This window comes from Harpegnathos saltator, unplaced genomic scaffold (assembly GCF_003227715.2).
Source record: "Harpegnathos saltator strain DR-91 unplaced genomic scaffold, Hsal_v8.6 scaffold275, whole genome shotgun sequence".
In the NCBI taxonomy this organism is placed as follows: domain Eukaryota; kingdom Metazoa; phylum Arthropoda; class Insecta; order Hymenoptera; family Formicidae; genus Harpegnathos; species Harpegnathos saltator.
Genome location: NW_020230067.1, coordinates 165,286 through 179,146, shown reverse-complemented (window position 1 = coordinate 179,146; position 13,861 = coordinate 165,286). Strand labels below are relative to the sequence as shown.

The 13,861-nt window shown below is 51.9% G+C and overlaps 1 protein-coding gene across 1 annotated transcript in view; it reads right to left on the bottom strand.

Moving 5' to 3' along the window:
* LOC105191260 (retinal homeobox protein Rx1) overlaps nt 1–13,113 on the bottom strand; it is a 51,271-nt gene extending 38,158 nt beyond the window's left edge. Inside the window, exon 1 of the mRNA XM_011154537.3 lies at nt 11,832–13,113. Within this exon, the coding sequence (XP_011152839.1) occupies nt 11,832–12,006 (175 nt within the window). The 5' untranslated portion in view covers nt 12,007–13,113. The remainder of the gene's footprint in view (nt 1–11,831) is intronic.
* Nucleotides 13,114–13,861: the final 748 nt, after the last annotated feature.

The following is a 13,861-nucleotide window of genomic DNA, read 5'->3' as shown; positions in this document are numbered from 1 at the left end:
ATATTTTTTAATCGGACATGATCAACTTTGACCCCCTCAATATTTCTTAAACGGGGCGTATGCTCATCTTGCAGGGATTTTTGGGTCATCATTTGGCATAAAATTTGGCATAAAAAGAGTTTCAAAAATCGAGGTACCGAAAGCGGGCATTTTTTGCATGGGGCTTGCCGAGGCTCTTTGTTCGCTCGCATTAGCGAGACGCCCCTCCCCGCTCCCTTTTCAGCCCGGAGGCGAAGAGTGGAACTTAAAAAATCGCATCGGGCCACGTCAAAAGTCCCGCATTGTTATGCGCTTGAAAGCGTGGCTTGCTGCCCGGTCAGTCGCGAGTTCGTTTCCCTGTTTGTAGTGTAAACCCCATATATCCCAAAGCGCGCGCGCTTAATATATTTGTGAGCAAATGTCGCGAATGCGGTGAATTAGAGGTAAACGAATTGATTCCAGCAAATATACGTGGCTCGTGTAACAGCGAGCGGGCGATGATATCCGACAGCCGGTCAAATTAATTAACGTCTCGCTGGCGTTTGCGTTCGAAGGAGAAAAAGTCGTGTACGTAAAACGAGAAGCCGGTCAGCCGCCAATCAGGTGTCAAGATGGTTGCGCGAAAAACCGATGAACCTTCGCGCACTTTTAGACACCCATAATCCGATATTATTTCGCAATGACAACTTTGCGCCAGCGGTCTCGTAGAAGCGGACAATCCGCGGATTCGTGGGCTCGCGGAAGCAGAGGCGATTTTCCAGCAGCTAGAGAGAGAGAGAGAGAGAGAGAGAGAGAGAGAGAAAGAGAGATTCCTCCTCCCTCCTTGCCGGCTTTTTCCCTCTCTTTTTCATTACGCCAATAAAACGCTCCGCGCTGGTCGTTTCTCCGCGTAGCGTCGCGGGCATGCTACTTGCCCGGCTCGTAATCGCGGAAGAGTGGCTGATAATCGACGTAATGCCGAGCGAACGAATGAAAATTGACAAGTCAGCGCGACGTGAAGGATGTGTAAAAGGACTAGAGCGCGCGTATGCGCAGACGTGGATATTGAAATCGTGTTAATTGAATTTCCTGCCCGATATTGACACGCCCAACGTCGATCTAGCGCCGAGCTAACGATGCGATACGACCGGTACAATATCTCGAGCCGCGCATAAATCCGACTCCCCCGAGAGAGGAAAGAGCTACGACATGCTCGGAAAATCACGTCAAAACGCGCTCTTCCTGCTCTTCGCAAATCGGCCCGTTATCGCATCGAGACTGTCGCTGATCTTTTGATCAGCGGCAAGCTGATGATTCAGCGATAACGAGTCGTTTCTCCTCAGCCCCAGCAAGTGTTTTCCCGGAAGAAACGCGTGAATGACGAGATTTCTTCTCCATGAGACGCGCGAGACGCTGTTTCGTCGCGGATTCTTCACTCGATATTCGATGCAGGATGCAGGATACACCGCGCAGCGTCGTTCGTACTTAAACATAGCTGTCGATTTGGAGCCTAATTTCCTTGATCGGCGTGGAGCGAGACGGGAGAAGACGAAACAAAGAGAAAGAGAGAGAGAGAGAAAGAGGTGGGAGGGGGGGAGCAGAGAAGCGCAACGGGAGAGGAAATAAGAGAAAGAGGACCGGTATGCCGTCACACAGAGGGCTTAGCTCGCCGACCAAAGAGGATTACAGAATTTGTCTTCTCGTAGACCGTCACCGGTGTCGTTCCTTCTTTTCTTCCCCCCCCCTCTCTCTCTCTCTCTCTCTCTCTCCCTTTCTTTTCGTATCCTCCTCGTCTTGCTGCTCTTGCCGCTCCCTCATCCCGACTCTTCCAGTTTTTATCTCCGGAACGAAACGCAATGGCCACTTTGCGCGGCACAAAGTTTCGACGGAAATTTCTTCGTAAAAGCCACTGTCACCTGTCGCGCTCTTTAATCCGACGCATGTATCGATCCTCGAGACATGTCTCCACCCGCGAGACGGTCGTTCGCTCACTCGTTCCTCCCTGCTCTCTTTCACCTTCTCTAGTCCGTCCGTGAGACAGCGGACAAATGTTTTTATTACCGCGTTAAAACGGTAGTACTTAATGCCGCGTTCCGATATAGTCCATCCAGCAAATTTAATTTATTTAAAGCATACAGGGCGTGCGGATCATCGGGAGCTGTTAGTCGAGTTAAATGACGGGGGATTAATAAAGCGCGAGAAGAGGAAGGAGAGAAGCAGAGCGAGAGAGAGAGAGAGAGAGAGAGTGAGAAAGACGGGGGTGGAAGGGAGAGAGCAAGCCGGTAAATTAACGAACTGGTTTCTACCCAGATATCCACGACCACGGCTTTTTCTTCACCGGAATAAACGAACAGAATAAACACGATTATCTCTGCTTCTGAAGAGAAAGAGAGAGAGAGAGAGAGAGCGCGGCGTTAAACTGGCCGGTTTTCCTATAATGAATTAAATTTCTGAACGACAGGCCGATGTCACACCGATTCAACGCGACGGGTCTAGAAGTATTCGGAGGCACGCGTGAATCGATATATGTGTATGTTTGTGAAAACGGAATTGATAAAATAGCAAATTATCACGTAAGCAGCCCGAGTCTCGCCGCCGCTGCGGCCCTTCTTTCTCGTTGAGTATCGCGCTAACGGCTCGTTGCAAGGACGAGACGAGAGATTGGCAGTACTCGCGAGACGAGCGTACTCGCGTGTGTTTAATCCTCGGCAAGATATCGGCCGCGTCGATTATTCGCGTATCGATATCGAATTATTAAATCGTCGGAGTGACGACGAGCCGTGCGCGCTCGCGCACATGTGTGCGCGTCTCAACAACGTTCCACGAGGTAAGGTTCTTAAACTGTCATCGGGTTCTCCTCTCTCTGTCGCGGGGATAGAGTTTCCACCTAAACCGGTCAACGTACGCGGTGCGCGTTAATTGGAGACTCGAGCAAATGCCGGAGAGCACGGGCCGATGACTGTGTCGTGACATCCGGCCGCGTCCGTTAACTTCGGGACGTCGTTGCAAAGTGAAAAAACGAGCGCGATTGATACATTCGTCTCTCGAAGGCGTGGAAATTCGAGATGGATAGCACGCAAAGTAGATCGGCGACACTATCGGCAATTTACTAACCATATTTTGACGAAATACTAAATACATTATCAAAACTACGAGCGGTATTCACAATCGAATTTTCTACTTGAGAGATTGTCTGAACTTTATCTTCGGATGTGACATCGGTTGTTTCATCGATCGCGGAATATCCGCAGATGGACGTAGGACCATCCTAAATATAAGATTGAGCTGCGAATATATATTGGCTCGCTCATCGGTCCTTTTTCATCCCCTTTACTGAGTTGCGAGTCGGAAATTAGGCCGAAAACATACTTATCCGCATATCCCTGAATTTTGTACGACCTGATATTTGTTTCCTTGCCCATTTCCCGGGATGCTTCGTAAATCCGTCACCGCAGCCGATTAATCCTCAATTCCGGACAATTTCAACGCGTCGACGTTCGCCTGATCGAGCGGCCGCGACGTCGCTGACCACCTAGCTGCTTACTCGTCATCCACCCGCCCACCTACCTGCCCCACTGCGGCTCACTTGCCTGCCTGCCTGCCTGCCTGCCTAACGGACTAAGCGCTGCTTTTTCGATATTTCACGGCATACGTCGGTCCGGAGTAATTCCCGGCGCAGCAGAAATTTCGCAATTACGCGTGCACGGCGTCCGCGCAATTTTCTCCTGGCGGAGTTGCCACGTGAAATTTTCCGGCGCGGCCAGGCGGACCACCGTGTGACTCTCGTCGCCCTGTGCACAAGGGGGAGGGATGGCAGGAGGGGGCGAGGAGGGACCGAGGGGAACGGCTTATTTTGTTTACGTTCCTTTCGCGTGGTTTATGGCTCGCGACGGTGCGCTGGGCCTTCGTTATAATAGTAATCAACGGGCAAGCGCCCCCTCGTTATCGTTACTAGTTAATAATTTAATTGTTCGGTGGCGTGCGGGCTTTATTGGGATATCTCTGCAGACATCGCGCGCCTGCCGCCGTGCGTGCGCGTGCGCGTGCGCGTGTGCGTGTCCGCATGCGTGTCGCTTTACGAGCCGGCCGAAAGGCCGCGCCGCGCTGCGTCGTGGCTCGCGACGCGGCTGGTTCCGTGCGCGCGGCGTACGCACGTGCACACGCGCGAGTGAGTGACGGCGCTCACACATGCGCGTCCTGAATTATCCAGGCGTCAATATTAATCGTGGTAATGACGTACCGATTGCTAATCGCTGCACAAATTACGCCAATATTGCACCGTGAGCGTCTCCACTTCCTCTATATCAAGCCGCGTATCTCTCTGCGTCCCTCCTGTATTCCTGTCTGTCTCTCCTCCCTCTCCTGCGCCTCCACCCTCACGCTCACCACCACCCCCTCCCTCCTTTCTACCTCTCTCTCTCACTCTCTCTCTCTCTCTCTCTCTCTCTCTCTCTCTCTCTCTCTCTCTCTCTCATACAGCACGGCAGCTCCTGTATATCTATACCGGTATATATACAGACTTCCGTCTCGGCGTAGTCGACTATCGATCACGAGGCGTTTCGGTATCCGAGCGCAGTAAAATAGGTTCCGCGATGCCCGGTGTACGATTGATCGGCGACACCTGCGCGCCAATTACCACTCGCAAGCTTTGATGCAACGGTAATCCGGTTAAATCGGCGCGGTGCGGCGCGATGGGAGTCCGCGCGCGTTCTCATCTCGCCGCGCTCGCGGGGGACAAGAATTTCATCGCGTCACCCGCGACGTCCGTCGTCGTCGTCGTCGTCGTCGTTTATGCTGCTCGACGCCGAGATTCCCGTCGGGACGATCAGTCCCGACCGCTATCGAGATTGTCAAATAGAAATTCCGCGTGCGACGAAGACGCACTTTCGCCCCGAGAAGATCAGTAGAAATGATAGGAACGAGTAAAAACGTGCGTTCGTCGGTGGTACAACGTGTTTTACGTCGCAATAAGGAGTTGTTCGTCAAGCGAAAGAGAAGGGGAAAATTGCTCGAAAGCTCGGCGGTCCTGGCTGGCACCGCCTCATCATCGTTTGCCGTTTCTTCGTCGTATTAATTACAAGCGTCGACTCGCGTCGCGACTCTCTACCTCTCTCCGTTCGCGATCGAGCCGTAAGTGCGAGAAGTTGCCGTCAAACAGCAACGAGGTTCCAGCAATAAACGGGTATGAAATTACACGTAATCGCCGAATGCTCCTCTACCCTCTACCGCGGTAGCACAGCCGCGTGTTGTCACGCGATCGAAATTGCTCCCCCTAACAAAGCGCTTTTTTAACAAGGCGCTCGCGACGCGACGCGACGCGACGCGACGCGACGCGACGCGGTGCGCGAGCGTTCTTACGTTACGCCCGCGTAGGGTCCCTGATACTTTTGTAATGTAGACATTACCAATGACGGCATTGAGGTACTTGGAGGCTTCACGCGCGAACGCTTTTTTCGCGCTTGTTCGTCCGAGAAGTTAACGATCCCGACAAAGGAAAAGCATATATTTATTACTTCTTGTAGAGGAAAGAAATTATCGATATTTCCAGAGGCACATCGGAGAGTAAATCGCGTGAGAGGAAAGGGGAGTGCGTGAGACTGAGGGATGAAAACTGAGCGAATGCGCGTCTGAAGTAAACGTGTAGCGTCGTACAAGTGAATGTAGATATTGATTCGTATTTCGCTTAACGCGAAATATAGTTGTGGCGTTTTAAGTTGCAGCTGGTAGGTTGATAAGCGTGGTTGAGTTAGGTCGTATATCGGAGTCCGCGATCAGATTAGCGTCAATTTAGCGGTAAAAGCTAGGTCGTAAATATTTCCCACAAGCTTGAAATCAGATGAAGCGGTACACACACACGTACACATACACACACACACCTCCACGTAATCAGTAATGAAATTGTGATAACGCGAGTCTCATGTCAGCGGACGAAAATACAAATCTCTTTTTTCTGTTTCGCAGAGGGACGGCGAATTGATGTAAAATATTTATTTGCGGTGGCAGATAATCACTTTAGCGAAGTATTTCGGGTAGGCATCGTGCTACAATTCGTCTACATGTATTCGACGAAATGTCAACGACGTGTTATGCGGACAGTAGCTTTCACGAAATTGTCACGAGAAAGGTCCACTATTTCGTTATCGTGAAAATTCTTCGTTCACGCTCGGGGCCTCCAAGTTCGTCATTTCGCCACTTGTGATTCAAGAAGCATTACTCGCTTTGTACGTTAACTCCGCCCGATTGGAATCGCCATTGAATCGATCGGCGAGCGCTCTGATTGAGTTTCTGCGGGCGAGTGAATTCCAGATCGCCGCGGACCGCGCGTCCAGGGATCAATTATTTACCAAGAATAACTGTTAAGGACTCGAGAGATCGTCGCCGATAATTTATCCTGGCAATTTATCGTAATTAACGTAGATATTATCAGTCGCGTCGCGCGCGCTCGCGCGCGATTAATTAGGGACTCCGTTCCCCGGGAAGATGACTTCATATCGGGGATGAAATTAGACAGAATAATTGCGAAACTTACGAGGCGGATGATGAAATTATGAAGCGTGAAGTTAACGACGTTAGCACGGTGTTAAAAGGAATTAGACAGTCGCTGGGAGAACTCGCGTAATGCGACGAGGAATTAATTCCAAGTGTGTTATAATGTCGCCGTTGCATATGTCGTGGAATTGATTTCGCGCACTGAACGTGGTTTCACATTTGCTCGAGCTAATATGTCGCTTAATTGGCTTATCCTACCATTATTTATCTTACACTCGCTATCCTCCTCGCCCGGAGGGCCGCGGAGAGAGCGAAGGGGTCGCAATATTTCTCTCCAATATTGCTGCAATATTAATCGCGATTACGATAAATTGCACGTAAAAGGCGAGAGAATTATTTGCGAACGGTGAGCACTTTGATTTAAATAAAAGGAAGGGAGGACTCGCGTGCGTGCGCACGTGCGCGCAGCAACGATATCCACACAATTAACGGATACGTATCGATCTGGCTCTGTAAAAATAGTTCGTTATACGTTTATCTTTACTTTAAGGACGGTAACCGCGCGGGGGAAATGGTGTCTTATTACCTACAAATCAGACGTAAAGAATCGGGTGTAAAGAGCGCGAGCGGCGAGTCGAGAGGTTAATAAGAGCTAAAAAGGAAGAAACCAAATGAAATTACACGGAAGGAAAAAAGAAACGTCCGTGCGATCGCCAACGGTCGAATCGTGATAACGACGCTAATCGGCGAGAATCGACGAACGTCGATCTTCCGATCCACCGTCGAACCGAACTTTTCGCCGGTGGTTAGTTCTTAGTCGCGACACGACCGCGATATTTTAAGGCTGGGAAGCTGAAACGAAAGCAACGACAAACGCGGGGGAGTCGCACAATGTGGCTCGGTGACACGTGTACAAATAATCGCGTATCGAGTTCTCGCGCACGTCGTGACGGTCATTGGTTATTCCAGTGAGTTAATTTCGATCAATCGCGGCCGCACGGTAGACGGGCGATTCTCGCCGCGGATAACAGACCCTGTTAGCCCCGCCGTTAAGGCCGCGGGTGTGGTGCCGTTGGACGAGGAGGTGACGAGGAAAAGAAGCGCGCCAAGGCGAGCGAGAAGAAGGAAGGTAGACGTGGCAGGCGCGATCCATTAGTAGGCACGTCAATTCACCTCTTAAGAAGCGACTTAAAGCCGCTTCCACCTATCTCCCCTTCCACATTTTGCTTTCTTTCTCCCTCTCTCTCTCTCTCTCTCTCTCTCTCTCTCTCTCTCTCTCTCCTCTTGCTTCCCCATTTCTCTCTCTCTCCTCTCGTTCTCTTTCTTTCTGCCGTGCTTTCGCGCGTCCCTCCGTTCTTCCTCATACTTATTAGTGACGACCGGTCCTCGCTCTCTTTTACCTCCTCCTCCTCCTCCTCCTCCTCCCGCGCACAGTATCATAATTAATGATAATTCGATTAGCGGGACAAGATTGGGTCTCGGCTAAGCAGCCTCCGTCTCTCTTTCTCATTGTTAGTATATTTCTCTCGCGACTCGCCCTCCCCTCGCCCTGCCGGTCTGGCCTCTCGCTCTGAGTAGTTCCCTTCCAGAGCGATCAACGTGAATCCCCGGGAATAAACGCTGACAATTAATCCCACGTCGAACATATTAGGCTTGACGGGTCTTTACCTTATGGGCTTGTTATAGCTCGGAATAAGATGAGAAGGATGAGTAGCGCTGTACGCTCGCGGTTCGCGAGTGACGCGATGATTTCTCATTCGCTCGCTCGCTCGCTCGCTCGCTCGCTCGTGTTCTCCGCTCCAACGTGACCGACACCGCACGTCGCTCGATTTCGGGAGAGCAATTCACCGCGGTAATAGCTCAAATTAAAGTAATTGCGGGCTATTTTTGCGCGAAAACTCCGAGCGAGCGGTGTCGATCCGCCGATAACGTCAAATTGCGCTTTATACGCGTGTACACTCGCGGTTTCATCGGTTTCGTCATTAGCGCGACTCGATCAGATATTGTACCGAATTTCTAGTGGAGATCTATGCTACACTATTATTTCAATTACGTAAATGCCAATGAGAATCAGCCCCGTGTTCGAAAACTCTTTATAGATGTACAGGTAATTGGCAATTATTTTACCGATTAAATTTACCGATTGAAAGGAGTGAAAGAGAGAGAGAGAGAGAGAGAGAGAGAGGGAGAGAGAGAGAGAGAGAGAGAGAGAGAGAGAGAGAGAAAGGGGCATACACTACAAGATCTCGACACCTTTAAACACCTTCCCAGCGTGATCGTGCGGTGTTGAGAAGAAAATCCCACGTTGAGCGCGATCTCGTTAATCGCATGAAACACAAGTCGCGCGATTGCGTTGGACAAATCGCGATACAAGCGAGCGCGCAGCTGCTGACGTTTCAGGCCAAACGCGAAAATAAATGAACGCCACTCTGGGACAATACACTCCGAACTGTATAATTTCCGCCGGTGCGTGCCCTCGGCCACGCGCGAGTCATTCGCGCGAGCGCGACTGACGCGATCCGCCGAACACGCCATAAATTAACGCAAAAACTCCTGGGTGCAGTCGCCGCTCGCGCGTCGATTACTCATCGAGCGAAGCGGCCGGTGTTATTATCGTGACGAACAATAAGACAAATATCTCAGCTGACAAGCGCTCAACGACAAGGACAACGACGAGCACGACGGGCGTCGAACCCACCCTCCTCCTCCTCCTCCCCCCACCGTCCGTGCGAGACTTCTCGGGCGCGGGGCCAAACGAACACGCGACTTTGCGCGCAGGGCGACGCGAGAGAATTCACGTTACTCACCGGCGCCTCCGATAGCCGATAGCTGTTTGGCCATTTTTTTCGCTCAACTCGCAGCCGCTCACTAATAGTGGCAGTGCCGACACAAAATTGTTTTGTCGATTCCGACCCTTCCGCCGAAAGTGTTGCGTCGATAACTCGCGTTCTCGCCCCGGCGTGCACGCCGCGCACTTTTCGAATGACACGAACGACAGTTCGCGGGCAGCGTAGGCGAGTCGAGACGAAAGTGTCTCGAAACAGGAATTATCGGATACATGCTTCATCGGCATCGGCTCTCCGCCGCCGCCGCCGCCGCCTCCGTCGTCGTATAACGAACGACAGCGGCCGTTATACGGCGGCGGCTCGATTTCGATCGCTCGATACGGTCTCGACGACGGATTAGCGGCGCGTGGTGTACACGTGCATCTCGGAGAGAACGCGAGATGCTAGCGATACTAACGATTTTCCAATTATACGCTAACGCTACCGACGAGCTTCCCACGAGCGTGTTCCCTCCCTCTCCCTCTCTCCCCCTCTCTCTCTCTCTCTCTCTCTCTCTCTCTCTCTCTCTCTCCCTCTCCCTCTCTCTTTCCAACTTTCTTTCAATTGACGCACAATTTGTCGCATGACGCGGAATTTACACGTGCGTCAATGTTTTTGCGATCGGTTTCGCGCGGGAAATTAACGTCAGAGCGTATCCTTGGAGAGCGAGCGCGTTCAGGCCACGCGGACGACGTATCGTTCAAGGGGTGGTCGCGTATCGACGGGCGGAATGAACGCTATAATCCCAGCGGCGATTGACAATGGTAATTACGATCGGAATGGAGCGACTGCGATCTAAATGATTTAAATGATTACGGTTCGAATGAGGCGTTAACGAGAATCCGTAGGATTTTGTGGCCGCGCTTGCATGGATCGCGCTTCGACGATTAATCATTGATCACTGTGATTAGTGTCTTCTGCGGTCGGCGGATTTCGAAAACGCTCGATCCATTAATCATCGACGGATAATACCGAGCCGGCCGTGCGAGCGATGAATTGTTCCAGTGTAATAAAAAAAATACAGGCGCGCACGGCGTTTAAACAGTGGAGCGCGTAAATGTCTCGGCCAAGTGAAAAGGAGAAGGAAGGGAGAAAGAAAAGGAGCCGGTAGCATGCGGCAAATTGATCTCATCAGCAAAGTGGAAAATCACGCAACGAGAACACGGCCATTATGTGGAGCAACGAGTGTTTCGTGTGTGGCGCCATTAACGCGTTGTTATTATTATTAGACAACATTAACATTTTTCAACGATCGCCGGCGTATTGCGACGTTCTCGACGTTTCGCCGAGCCGCCAATAGATTCGTGCACGACGAATTAATCGTTCTTTCCGCGTTCTTAACGCGTCGAGCTTGCCCGCTGCGAGCGCGAACCTCCGGCCGCTGTCAGCCCGCGCCAGCGCTCTTCTTCTAAATTTCGCCCCCGCCCGGCGCCGAGACGGCCACGCATCGAGCAAAAGCGCGACCCCGACGATAATTGATCGAAATTCGATCAAGCCGCATTACTGACACTACTAACGCAGCTGCCAGACAGGGACTAACTCGCGTGCGGCTGACTCGATCGCGTCCGTCCGGCAGGATGCAAGATTCAACGTCACAACGCGGAACGGTCGGCCCCGCTAATTCAATTAGCCCGTAAATGCGAAAAAATGATCGGACTCCGCGCGGGAAAAGCGCGTACTCGGCCGTCGGCCGGGATTCGCCCGGGTTTACCTATCCAAGGCTATTAGCGGGCCATTGATTTCTCGTTTCGGGGCAGTGATACCACTAAATTTATATTTAACGGCGTCCGATTGGAGTCAGTTGCTCTTGCCAGCCGGTGCCTCGATGAACGCGCGGAAAATCGCTTTCCCGCCGATCGAAATTCCCGTGCGACCACTCGCCGAGAGAGGAGACTCGACAAATCTGGGTGAACTTATTAAATGACTGACAAATGGTTTAGAAAACGCGCGATAAATATCGAGATAGACGAGGGTGCGCGATACATCGGTACACCGGGTGATTGATGACGCGATAGCGATTAACAAACCGCGGGTGGAGGGCAGCCACAAAGGAGCGAGCGGATGGATTGGATGCTCGAGATTACTTCGTTAATGGGTCTCGAGGGGCAGCGGGACGAGTCGTTCTGTGATTTGGAAATCGACATGTACAGCATGGGGAATTTTCAGAAACACAGCGGAGACGCGCATCGCCGCGTGGATCCGCCCGACGGTGCACGGCGGTTTGAGGTTTTCCGTGAATTTGCGTTGCGTTTGATTGAAACATCTTTCCTCGATGAAATGTCAATAGCGCAAAACTGGAAGAACAGGAGAAGGGGAGAGTATCGAGCCGACATAATGGATCGTTGATTTTAGACTAAGCTGAACTGCTTTGGACGTTCAGACGTTCAGACGTGCGAATGTATTGTCTAATAATCCGGCTCTCTAATTGGCCTGCGGAGGCTCTCATTTTGAGGCGACAGAGCGACGTGGTTGAGGGGGAAACGTGACGTGCGGAAATCATGTGCGGAACGTGAGATAGTGACAGTATTGCTTGGTGTGAAATTGTTGTGAGATTGGTACCAGTATTCTCTTGCGTGTCGCGACTGGTGTCCTCCATCTCTTGATGAGTCCTTTTGTGGCTGACCAACCCGAGGATCGCGTCGATGCTGTGTCTCGGGGTGCTGCTGGTCGGTTTCGGTAAGACGATGTCTTGACTGTTCTGAGAGGCCGAGTCGACAAGTTGCTGAGAATCCATTGTCGGGAGCCGAGTCAGAGGTTTGAGAGCCGTGAGAGACCGCTTCCAGTTGGTGACACTGCCCTCCCGATGACTCGAGAGATCCCCTTCACGAATGATTCGCCGTGCAGGCCTCGCTACAGCTCGATGATCGCGCGACGAAACGTGTGCGCAGCACACGTGTCTTTCACCGTAAAGTGCATCTCGAACAACAGCACGCACCGCTCGAGACGAGCTTGATTGCTTCTGGTAACGTTTACATTTAACCGGGACACGGTCGGCCACTCGAGCCTGAAGACGTTAGTCTACCTAAAAAAATGTCTACCCAGAAATTCGCCCCGCGGATAGCCTCAGGGATAGTTCACCATAGTTTTGGCGTCTCCTCAGAGTCTTATCTTCCTTTGTGACCATGCCATAGGATTGTTGTTAAAGTGTTCAGCCTCTGGAGGGGTTCAAGATCACGTCTTTGGAATCACGTCACGGAATATCACGGGATCCGATTGGTTCTTACACGTGTCCGATTCAATTCAAGTTCGGCCCAGTGAAATTTCGGGCTATTGCGAATTGCCGAACGCAAGTCCTTACTCGATATTAGGAAATCTTACGACGAATCCTCATGTCCGGTCACTTGTCACCTCTTCACAAGTCATGATGATCAGGTGTCGACTTCACCCGGACCTCATCCTTATCTCGTCCAGCACTAGTCCAGCAACATTTCTCGTTGGCACTAAATTGGCCTGGTGCCTCTAACATCGGCTAACAATAACATACGAGTGTACTCTCATCGGGACATCCCAAGCCGGTTCACTAGCGGACTCGGTCGATCTCCAAAGATGCGTCCTGCGTTACCGTCTTCGCCAGCAACCGACTACCGTCCAGAATCCGGAAGCTTCCAGGAGGACTGAGGAGTGATCCGCATCCGCTGCGATCACTTACGTGGACCAGGAAAAGTGAAATCGACCGAGGAAGCGTAACCCCCAATCTCTTAACGGGACACCCGATTTAGTCCTTGGCTCATTCACTTTCGTCGGCGCCAGATGGCCAGAAGCCTTCCCGTTAAGGTCGAAACTCTTGAGCGTGCGTCGTGTCAACGAGGACTAGCCGGCCGTCGTCTACCGGGGTGGCCTTTATTGCAGCTGCACACAACTACTCCCGGCTGAGACTGTTCGCAAGTGAAAGAGGAGGTCCGAGCGCGAGGCGTGGTCTAAATGGACGAATCGGCGAAGCCGTTTGTCGCTTCGTCTACCAATCCTAACGGAGATCCTGGAACATGGCGAGGCAGTGGTGCTCAATCGGCGGGTTTCGAGGCAACCCTCTCTCCTGGATGGGGTTGCCGCAGGGGTTGAGGAGGGCGGACGGGCTCCCATGACGCCGTACGCGCGTCTCGACCCCACCAAGATGTACATGCGAGTCTCACGAGGTTAGTGTGGCCTACGTCTAGGTGTGTTTGTGTACGTGTGTATGCGGGTGGTGTATATATTTATATGAGTGTCTGTCTGTGTGTGTGTGTGTGTGTACACGTCAGCGACCGCGTGACTACATGTACACAGACGACTGTGCGAGGGAGCAACATACAAGCGGACCGAGCGAGTCTGTGCGCGCACACGCGCACCGCGAAGGGGTGGTTCACCTAAACAGAGGCGGATGGTACACACACGCGGACGGAGTGGGTTGATTCTTGCGGCGGATTCTGGCATCCCCTGTAATTGCCAGAAATGAGGTAAAGCTTACCGCTTACGCCAAGCCTCCTACGCTTCTGGATGCCCCGCAAATTCGCGCGACCTTACGCGCCGCTTTTGTCTGCGACGCGCCTATCCATCGCCGAGGGATGGTTTCTTTTCTCATCTGCTGAAAATCGTCGATACCGATCTGGTGG